This window comes from Episyrphus balteatus, chromosome 3, assembly GCF_945859705.1.
Source record: "Episyrphus balteatus chromosome 3, idEpiBalt1.1, whole genome shotgun sequence".
In the NCBI taxonomy this organism is placed as follows: domain Eukaryota; kingdom Metazoa; phylum Arthropoda; class Insecta; order Diptera; family Syrphidae; genus Episyrphus; species Episyrphus balteatus.
This window is the reverse complement of record NC_079136.1, coordinates 100196864-100208977: the sequence shown is the minus strand read 5'-3', so window position 1 is coordinate 100208977 and position 12114 is coordinate 100196864. Positions and strand designations below refer to the sequence as shown.

The 12114-nt window shown below is 28.9% G+C and overlaps 1 protein-coding gene across 8 annotated transcripts in view; it reads right to left on the bottom strand.

Annotated features, from left to right (window-relative positions):
* The window catches only part of LOC129915339 (very low-density lipoprotein receptor-like), a 174366-nt gene that overhangs the window by 73146 nt on the left and 89106 nt on the right, over window positions 1-12114 (bottom strand). For 5 of the 8 annotated variants that reach the window (XM_055994827.1, XM_055994826.1, XM_055994830.1 and 2 more), the window contains one exon: window positions 5911-6030. In XM_055994827.1, the coding sequence (XP_055850802.1) occupies window positions 5911-6030 (120 nt within the window). Of the gene's footprint in view, window positions 1-5693; window positions 5811-5910; window positions 6031-12114 lie in introns of all 8 variants that reach the window. The other 3 variants (XM_055994833.1, XM_055994828.1, XM_055994834.1) reach the window with 1 other exon arrangement.

Below are 12114 nucleotides of genomic sequence, written 5' to 3'. Positions count from 1 at the left end.
ATCTCACTGCTTTTCAACGTTTCGTTCGAATACTAATTTAAACTCCAATAGAGTTACGCTAACTCCTCTACTGTTTTATCTATTCCAAACAACAACAAGAATATACAAGTACTTAGCTTCTAATGTTCTTTACCTTTGCAGACAAAATTGAATGGAATAAGATAGTAGAAGCTCATCCTAAGTAGCAAATTAAGATCCCCTTCCCTCTTAAATGAAACAACCCTACTACATATACCACCAACCATAGCACCATAATGTGTTCTGTTATTTTCCAAAATAATCTCGAGTGTTTATTATTAGTATAATAAACTGCTGGTGGCATTTTGAAAATTTAGTCAGTGACGATGAGGAGACTTCTGTCGCCAAAATGGCGGCAAACTCAATGAGTTCTCCACCCAAAAGACAACACACGCAGGTATAGCTAGTAGCTACATGCGTTTTTGATAACCGCATGTGCTGCTACTACCACCTTCTTGTTGTTCGTTTATTATTCTACACAACAGAAAAAAAAAATTCAATGAAAACGGGTTGGGAAATAAATTGTAATTAAGAAATTATCATATTCTCAACAGGATTTGAGTTTGCACGGGGAAAAAATGAATATCCTTGGGGGAGAGAAGGAGAAATTATGTTGATGATGATGTTGCTATAAAGTCAACCTTTTAAGTTAAAAATTTACAAAATAATTTTTTGGAGGGTTGAATAATGGGGGAGGAGGAGATGTGCGGTACCCTACCTTCTATATCCTTTGACTTTTAGATAAGAATGGAAGATATACACTTACATTATCTTAAACACTGTCAAAAGTGCTTAAGATAAGTTTAAAAATATTTGTGATTTAAGGATAATAAATATTAACTGGTTCTTTAAGAACGCACAGCAATGTTTAAGTAAACAATGAAAAAATAAAACCAAAAGAAACGATAACCTATACGAGACAAACTTGGAAATAAAAATTACTGGCACAACCACTGTGCTACCGGGTGAGTGACGGCTGCCACGTTAAATTTAAATAGGTTTTTTTTGCACGGTAAAGGTACTTTGTATAAACATATGGAGTGTTTTATGTGTAAAATCTTTTACATTGAAAAAAAAAAAAAATCAATGAATATTTAAACTACATCACTTATAGTAAGTATTTGTTAATTCAAAAATTAAACAATTATCTTGTTCAAAGTGCAAGAATGAAGAAAAAAATTCATTAGCCTCGCATTCGGTCAGGACAGTTCAGTTACTAAAGCTTTAGTCCTTTCTGAGATCGTTAAACGACAAACTTATATCGATATCTCATTCTAGCTAAAATATCAATCTTACGTGATGTTATCAACGCTTAAATTATTCTGAAGACAACTTAAATATATCGTTTGAAGTATATAAAAGAAATAATGTTGACATATTCAACATAAAACAATTTAGCACATCAATTAGTGTGCTTATTAGATCTCCTTGACATAGCCATATAAGATATTTTTCTAGTGGAAGCAAACTTAACCTACTAAACTTATAAATGGGACTGATGAGCAGGAAAAAAACTGAAAATCTATAAAACTCTATTGCGTCTAAAAGCTTATAGCTTTTTAGCATGATCGTTTAAATATAAATTCTTAGAAATGCAATTGCCCCAAAAGTAATGATCCAAACGCAGTTTCCTGCAAGATCAAGTTAGGGGCTCTCAGAATTTGGTAGCTTGTTCATCCCAAATTTTTACGGTTTTTCAATAAATGCAGTTTTTGTGACATTTTTAAAAACCCTTATTGCTTCACCTGAAAAAAGTTAGTACATTTTGACATTGATTTTTTATTTTAATCTTGCCCTGTAATTGTAATTTTTCAAAAAAATGCATTCAAAGTTGAACTTAGAGCTTAGAACGAAAGATTTACATATTAAACAAAAATTAAAGCAAAATTAGAGTTTCCTAACAGAACCAAACTAATTCGACCAAACTACAAACTTAACTCATATAGGTACCTTCACAAACGAAATTCTCTGTTTTGCAAATCAAATTCATCTTTAAGAAATCAAATGTTTGAATTCATCGATCAATTTACTTAATAAGTATAGGAACTGATACTCATTTATTTATTTTTTTTTCTTAAGGCTGAATACCTACATTATGTAAGTCTCAAGATATAAGCGTTTTAAACTAACCAATGAAGAATGTAGAAGCCTCCCAAAAATATCCTCTTCGTTTTCTATCGAAACAATAAAAAAGGATTAGCTTTTATATTTAAAATGTGAATTACCAAAAAGTTCAAGAATTTGATTTTCATGAGGTGAATTTGATTTGCAAAAGCGTAAATTTGTTTTTCAAAGAAATGAATTTAGTATCCTAAATAATTAATTCAATTTGCAAAAGAGTTAGGATTCTGCATAAAAAGATGAAAAAAACTGAGTATAAATTTAACTTAAAAAATAGTGTTTAATTATAATTGCTTTTAAATATTATATTATAGGTATTGCCGCAGAATAAAAAGCAGGTTGTCCATTCTAAATTCATCGCTTAATATATCCATAAGCAACACGACTGTACGTTTATATAGTAAACATATAATACTTGATCGCCGAAGTTATCTACCGAGGGTATTTTTTTTTTTTTTGTTTTTATATTAAGGATTATTTTAAATTTTTAAATATGCTTTTAAAAGTGGCTACGTAGGTAATGTAATAAAAAAAATTATTATTTTATTCTGAACAATCTAAGAGTTAAACTCAATTAAAACCAAAGAACGCATAATAAAACTTCTTTTGCATTGACATCTTCAATTTCATTAAATAAATCGTTTACAGACAGAAACTATTATAAGTCGTGTCTATAGGCATAGATATTGATTTCAAATTGAATTAGGTACTTAAGTTCAATAATGAAAATTTTCATTCTAGTATTCAATATGTTGAACCAACTGAACTGATGAAACTTTCTCTTTCTTCACTAATCAAAGCCACTCAGTCATTATGTACTTCAGGGATGGATTTGAAAATAAAACAACTTTAGTTTTTGTTAAGAACTCAATATTAAAGGAAAAAACATTTTGTTATAGTTTTTGTCTTTATAATAATTCGAAACACTAAATCATTCCAAGGCGATGACACTTCTGACGCACTTCTTTTAATTACTTTTTTTCAAATTTTATAGCTTGAAAATTTGTGCCTAGTTTAAGGGAAACGAAACTGAAAGACTACTGAAACTTTCAGCTTTAAGGCTAAGATAAACGATTACATAAGACAGAGACTACTTCAAAGCCATAATAGTATAGAATTTTTGTTATTGAAAAAAGTTAATTACGCGCGCCCATGTATCCTTCATTATAATAAATCCGCAAATGTCCTTTTTGTACGATGTTGTTGCTTTGTTCCTATATAATGTTTCCGCATCATTACATCCTATGTCAACTGTGAGATAATGAAATTTCAGATTCTCCTCACACTTAATAACCGTTAGCTTATAATGTTTATTTTACAGCACAACAACACGAACACACAAAATAATGTAAGAATGCTTCTAATAATATTTTATAAAAAGGCTATTGACTTGATGGAGGCATCACAGCTTTGAAGGCAACAAAAGAAAAGCCACGCCGATATAAGAGCACCCAAAGTAGGGATACTTCATCTCACATAAAAAAAATACACACACACATACACACGCATATAATATGTTATTCAACCTTAAAATTGATGAAATTTTGCCAAATTCTAGCTAAGAATTCTCTTTGCCAATTTTAAATCTTTATTATAAGAACCAGAAAGTTACAATTCGGTTATCTTTATTTTTTTTTTGCTTCTGGTCTATTGAAAGAAACTCAAGGATAATCCCCAAGAAAAGATGGATTTATGATACCAAATATGAAAAGTGATATGACAAACAATTTTCCTTTTTTATCCTTTGTGATTATTTTCAAGAAATAGTCAGAGATCAAACGAAGCTCTTTTCTTCGAAAATAGAGAGACCATCAGACCAAGTTACAATTTTAGATATGGGTAACATTTTGTATTAAGTATTAGGTATATAATCGTCTAGTGACGTCAAAACACACACAAAACAGAAACAACCCACAATTCAACTCACTTAACACCCGAACCCGAAAATCGTCTTAATGACTTTTGGGTATGCAATTGATGTTGAGCTCTGCTTCAATACAAAAATCTTATACTACGTAGTGTGTATGTGAGTATAATTTTGCAAACATTTCAATTCGGGTTGTAAGCAAAGAGAAGGAAAAACCCTTTTTTTTTCTTTATTTTATTCTATATTAAGACTTCAACAACACAACCCACATCTTTAGGGTATTTCAGAAGAGGAAATCACATAGACATTTAGGTAAGTACCAGTACATATCGAATATTCCACAGAATGTCTTTAAGGAAAGCATGCATCACTTCACTTGGGGAATTAGTTTTAATACATTGATGGGTTGTATGAAGAGGATTTAATTAAACTAGAGAGATGTTGTGTTTTAGTTAAACTCAAATACACTCCATGCTCTTAGATTTAGAACATTATTTTTGTATTTTTAAGTTTTTGACTTGACCGGTCAACACAAAGGTCGGTGTGAGATAGGGTTGGAGAGGAAAACGACAATCGAATTATATTTGAAAAACTCACCCCATCTCTCAGTAACTTATGATCGACTTGTGGCTCTAAAACTCTAAAAGTTTAACTTTTACAAGAAAATTGTGAAAAGAACAAAGAAAGATAATAAGATTCGCATATTTTCTGTGTGTTTCTCGAAATATTGAAAATTAATTGTTTTTGAAAACAGCGCGAGCCCCACTAGGTAAAGCATTATCCAAGCTGACAGTTATACTTAGATCTTTGATGAAGTCCTAACTATTATTCTTGCAGCTCAATAGAAGTATTGTGTACCTATACATCTCATTTGGAATGTGTCAAGTTATTTGATGAATACAAAATAAAATGTTTTTAAATTTTATGTCAGACTATTCTATAAACTTGTTAAAGGTACATTTTGGGTAAATTTTCTATTCTATTGAAAGGCAATTCTGGTGAACTTAAGCATTTTACAGGCGATATGTTTACCTATACAAATATATGCCATTTATGTATGTTCATCAAATAAAGGCCAGATATAGACGTATAATGTGTAGATATTTATAAACTTTGTTAACATTTTGAATTTTTAAGGACAAACCTATTATGGTTAAATTTGAATTAGATTAAAGCAACCGAAAACCTTAAGTGAATTCCTAATTCTCAATTTATATTGCCTAAATTTTGATTTTCAATGATTTTTAAAGGATAACTGAAGCATTAGATTTAAATATGGAAATTCTCAATACAAAAAAAAAGATACAATGAGGATCGTTGGAAAATTGAATCAACGGGAGCAATAAATGAAAAAAGGCTAGAGGAGAAGATGTAAAAAACATTTAAGAGGAGTTCATATTTTTCAAGGTTCCTTGAAAACGCATTACTTAAAATATTTTAAAAAAAATGTATTTTGGTGTTTCAAATTAATAACTTAATAAAAATTGATGAAACTGTTGTAAAAAAAAAAACATTTCTTTTCGGATTTTCCGATGTATTTAGAATGAAATGTTAAAAAAGACTTAACAAATTAATCATTATTAAATTTTCTCATGCATTTAACAAAAAAAATCGATGAATGAAATTGTTAATTCGAAATGAAAAACACCCCATTTATAGGCAACCAAGATTATTTTTTCTTGCTTACCACAATTAGCTTCGTCGCTAGCATCCAAACAATCAGGTTCATGATCGCATAACCAATTTTTAGGAATGCAGTGATTGTCTTTCTTACATAAAAACTCATGATCTGTACAAGTTTTATCTTTAAATTGGAAATTAAGTTTAATTTAAATAATTTTTGTATTTAAAAAAAATGTCTATAAATTATAAACAAATAAATAAAGAAAAAAATATAAACTTACTGCAAAAATCACCATCCTCATCGGATCCATCACTGCAATCATTTTCCTGATCACATCTCCATTTTTTTGGTATACAATTACCATTATTACATCTGAATTGATCTATACCGCAAGTTTGTTCTGAAAATAAAAACAAAATAGGAATTCTTAATAAGAAAATACATTTCATTGCATATGTTTATTTTGAGTAGGTATATACAAAAAATTCGATGCATTAAAGATGAACTGAGCAGAAACGCAAAAAACTGTATTACACGTTTACCAATTAACCTAGGTTGAAAATGTTGAGGTTGAATCAATTTTATTGAGTCCAGAGAAATTTTCGTTTGGTTGAAAAAAAAACAAGTCATAGATTTCATACCAAAAAACTTGTAAATGATGTAGCTCCGTTGATAAGATATGTAGAGAAAATTTGAGTTTTTTTATTTTGAGGAATTTACGCCATTTAATTATATTAAAAATATTTTTTTTCCATTCATCACAATATTTTCCCACTGTAATAATTCTAGTTCGGAGAACAAGTAATTTTTAAGACGGCGTTGCGGTGATTACTCTGGATTAGTTAAATAAAGTTCCTAATTATGTGCTCATATTCTGCTAATATTTTTTTTCCAAAAATTATTTTCACTGCGCTTTACTTATCAAATGATTTTCTATTTTAAATCTTGAAGGTTTTTTTATTTTTCTTTAGATTGCTTTTGTCAAGTTGGAGTGAATTCTGCTTTAATTCTGTATCTCAATTTAAAATTTCAACTTCTGGGTCACTGTGGCGTATGTGTAACATTTTCGCACTAACATCTAAATACACAATTACCTGCTAAATATTCTTTCGGCTAGCAATCAGTCAAACCACAAACTGCTCATGCAAATAAATTCACCTTTTAATTAAAATAGTTTAATAAAACAGCTACTTGGCCAAGTTTCGTGGTATCGAATCTACAAAATTTCGTGTACCAGCTCCGAGTTTTTTTTTTTTTTTTTTGTGATAGGAATTCGAACTTGGATTATTAGGAATTTCTATACCCGAATCCGGTTTTAGAATTATTCATTTCACAGTTAGTATTTTTCGATGTGAAAACAATCATATTTAGAGAATTCTAAGTTTGTTTTTCAGGCACGTGTCCTTGAGTATTTTACTAAATGATGATATTTTTAAGTTTTTGATTTTATTTATAGAGAAATTTGAGCAATATTTTGAAATTATCTGTACTTATGTTACTTCAGAATTTTATTGCTGTTAAAAATTTCAAATTAAAATTTAACAAACTCATTAACAAAGTTGAATAGATTTAACAAAAAAGTTAAGTTATGGTTTAATAAAAGACTGTTAAATTATTTTACTGTCTTAAACTTTTCAACTTCAAAATTTTGGATTGAAATAAATAATTGATATGAATGCTTTTAACTGCGTATATGTAGGTACAAGTACATATTTTATTTTTGTAGAAAAAATATAATCATAGATTGTGTGCGGAAGGTGAGAATAATACGCAGAGTATAAAATGTAATGGTTAATCGATGAAAATTCCTTTTTTATTTCAAACCTATGCTGCCATCCTGCACATGATGAAATTTTATTTTTTAATCAATAACATTGAACCGTCTGTCATTATTACATGGCCTTAAAAAATATGTTTATGCTTCTTTTCATACTTTTTACTGTACCTATATTCCTGCTAAAATACCAAATATGATGATTGCTTTTTAGATATTTCAAAAACATTTATGAATGGTTTTCAGAGAATATCCCTTCTTATGCATTCATATAACGTTTTTCGATTATTTTATCACCGTCGTTAGACCAAATTTGATTTAAATATCAAATCCAATTTTTTTTATGAATTTTTAAGTTGAGTTCCCCAAAAAAAAAACTGAAATGATCACAAATAAAAACCAGGATAAACATTTAAATAAACTATAACAACTATAACACCCCAAATCGCACACAATTCCTCTTTACAACTAGAGTACCTACCTACTTCTTTAATATTTGAAAAAGCTTATCGACAGAATAAAAAAAAGAAAAAAAAAACACTGTACCCTTTAATATATTTTTATATTTGGTTAACCTCAATTCTCTGCAGACACACATATTTACAAACAAAAATATTCGAAATTCTATAGTTTATGGGTGCGCATAAATAAAATATATTTACTGCCGCGATGAGAACCAGGACTATATATTCATGAATATTTAACTTTAGTTCATGAAAACACAACCCACACCGTCCCCAAAAATGCCAAACAGGGATTGGTAATTTTCAACTCTAAAGGGTTTTTTTTATTTTTCCATCTATTTTTCGACTTTGAAATTTGAAAGTAATATGCTACTACTGGATGCTGCTATAATACTGTTGGCCTTAGTGTTTGTGTGAAGTTGTTATTATTATTTCCATAAGGGAATGAGGTTTTTTCATGAGCTTTTAAGCTAGAATAAATGTGAATACATATGTCCAGAAGCAAAATCAAAAAGTTATAACTACCTATACAGTATGGAGTTGATATTTTTTTTTTTTTTTTTGTATTTTGACACAAAACTTCTCATTAATTCACAAGGGGTATGAAAACAGTTTTTCATGTGTACCTAGAGGGAAATAAGTGGTATGTATGTGAAATTCTATATAAACAGGTACATACAAAATAAAATTGAGATTTTAAGCTCTATTTCCTATACTATAGGTACATATGTGTATGTGTTTTTTTTTTTTTGTCATAAAATAAATTTTATAATAAAAAAATGAAAATGTGTGAAAGTGAATATCTACATTATGAACTTATTTATATAAAAAAAAACATACAAAAATACAAATTTCTTCACTGAAGTTTACCAACAGGTAAAAATTGTAGTGAACTAGCTACTAGAAAAAGTTTTATTTCCGGAAATTTTTGAGTTGGAATTTGCGTAAGGATATTCAGCAGACATTAGATAGATTACGAAGACGGAGAATGAGTGGGTCCCGAAATTCAGTCTGTCTATCTGTATATAACCTAGATCTACAGCCTAAGCTGGGCAGCTATTTTGTTTAAACTTGGTTGTTAACAGTTTTCGGTCATTGGGGGATTTTGAAATTTTTGTATAGGACCCTCTTAAACGGTACTTGCCATATACCAAAGTGAAAAAGGGTTGTTTTTCTCAAAAACTGCTGCAATGATTTTGATTTAAAAAAAAAACATAAAACGGCAAAATTTAGTACTTTTGAAAATAAAATGATGTGTAACTTTGTCGTAAACGACACAACTGATTTCAATGAAAAAACCTTTCAGTAATTTTAATGTTAAAATTAAAAAAAATATTGTGATATTTTAAGAAAAACTTAATTATTTTTTTTTTGAAAAATCCATTTTTGTAAAAAAGGACTAATGAATTTACTGAGACTTTGATTTAATATTTCGATTCGATTATTTACTTTTAATGATACCTATACCAGAAAACCATTAAAAAAATGGCTTTAACAATTTTCAATATTTTTTTCTCTAATTTTTTTTTTTTTGTTATTCAAGACATCAAAAATGGCTTCTTCGTTTAGAGGTCAAAAATATTTAAAGAGATGTTATTTTTATATTATTTTTTTCTTTTTTGAACTTCTAAACAAAATTCTTTCATGATATTTTAAAAAGCTTTAATATTCCAAGCAATTTTTAACATAAGAGAAAGTACTTGGGACCTAGTCGTTTTTTTTTAATTTGGGTCTTTAAAAATATATGAGAGGATAGCAAATAAAAAAGTATAAAGCTTTAGTTTCGTTTTAACAAATTGCTTTGATCAAATACAGAAACTCTTATGAAAATGCAAAATTCCAATCATTTAACAAAACTCTTCATAAGTTCACGCACTACGTTGAAAACTAAATCATGGCAAATGGATTCCTTCTACATATCTTTAAATTAGTTTCAATTAAGAGTTCGAAATTTATTTTGACCTAAAACTAATACTCGCCCATAGATCAAGTCCTAATGTTTTTTTTTTTTTTGTTGTACAAATATTTCATCCCACACCAAAATACATTTTACAAACCAAATTGTAAGAGGAACACATTTTGATATGCCCTGCAGTCAGCTTTGGTCCACTTTAGATTTGAGGATTATTGGAATATTAATATCCAAACATCTTAAAACTTAGAAAACAGCCCAAAGGTCAACATAAATACATCCAACCATGACTGAACTATAAAAGTTGAAGTTTCCTATCTTCTAATTTTGCTTATTTTTATTTTTGTTTTCCTTCTTTTGTAAAAAAAAAAAAAAACAGTCTCCAAAGTACAAAGACCGCAAATTCCCTAAAACGATTTTGCCTTCTTGATCTGCTTTTAATGTCTGCCTAAAAGTTTGTTGTTAGGTAAAACTTGAATCACCCTATAGCTTTAATTAATTATCCTTCATGTATATTTTCATAGCATCACATCAGGATTTTCAGGTATATATAATATATACACTGGGATTTGTTTTTAAAATACTACGTTCATTTGAATATGTATTTTATTTCATAGAATGGATTTGTAAAAGAGAACACGGAAAATATTTCATTAAACTTTTCAAACTTAATGCTATGCTACAGCTGATGTCAACTTTTTGAAGGATATGCAAACGGTGTGTGGCGTGGCAGTGGCATCCAAAACAACGACCAAAGACGACAACGATGTTTCACAAAAAAATAAAAACACTGACTAAGCTTTGTGGAGCGTAAAAGACTTTCTGGAGAAAACTCAAAGAAGGATTCAAAGTTCAAATTAAATGGATTTTGCTGCAAAATTGTCGAGAATAATAGAAAAGAAAATACTAAACCATGTATCTCGTTTCACGCAACATTAGTTCTGAAACAATACAGATTTAAATAAGAGAGGGAAAAAAATTAAAATATGTGTATCTTATCCAAGAATCAAGAAACGTTGATGGTAAATAAAATGAAGAAAAAAAAAAAAAACTGAAGGGAAACATTTAAAAAAAGATGTAATTTATTTTAAAACATGTATTTATGCAGAAAATTGGTTGGGTGACAATGCAAATAAAATTGAAAAAAAAAAAACAAATAAAGAAATTAACTTTTGAAGGAAATGCTCGAATCTTGTTATTTATACATCTACAAGCTGATGAATTTGATTTTATATGAAATTGGAAATGACTTATTTGGAAAAAACCTTTTCAATCAATCTTCGTTTTTAGATTAAACATGTACTTAATAAAATAAATATAAAGTAGGCGTTTTCGAAGAATCAAGGATAGTTAGACACCTACGTACTTGCGTTTGCAGCAAAAACATTCATTCTCAAGGTGGAAAACCAGTAATATGATTACATTAAATGTCTTCACTATGCTTGAAATTCACACAAAATACAATTGAAAGAGCTACCTTTTACAACAAAGGTAGGTAAAGGTTGAGCTTTGGTCATTTAAATAGGTTTACCATATTTTTCTTAAATTTTGTCGTTTGAGTTGAGCTTTGAGCTGAAAAATTTTAGAATTTCACGGAGCTAAAAAGAGGTCACATTTCAAAAGTGAAAAATTATTTTTCTAGTTACATCAATTTCAGACTCTAACCTTATGAACTCGCTTCTAAAGACCACGCTGGCCAATCTCCAGAACCCATTACTAAATTTTGACTTTGTTTTCGTTTTAAGGTATTAAATTTTTGGTACTTATTCGCTTGGAACATTCCCAGAGAGTCGAAAAATTATACAGGTAACAACTATAAGCACAACTCGATCTTCTTGAATGAATTCTTTCCAAGCCTCTTTCAAAACAAGCTTAATATAAACTTTAGTTTCTTGATTTGCATGCTATAGAATAGAGCATCTTTGGGACTATTTGGATTTTGGAACTAGTTTCGTACATTTGACTAATTTTTTCTTTGATCAATGAAATAAAAACACATTTTAGATTCTTTATCAAAAATGTGTTTGGTTTCTTTAAACGTTCTTGGTAAAAAAAAGTAAGGGCTGTATACCTACTTTTATTTTTGTGCGTGAGCAAACAACCAGAGGTAGTAATGTAGTTAATACAACTCGGAGTAAATATTTAGCCTTCGAAGGACACTTTCGTAGCAATTCGGAAAATTATGCCTCTAGAACATGCTTTTCTACTTTTTTGTGCCAAATATTAAATTTTCTTTTAAATAATCATAAGAGTGACAAGTTAAAAATAAAATGACATTGCTTTTTTTGTTAAATTCTTATCAAAATTTCGTTTTAATTTTGTTCTTTTTTGATT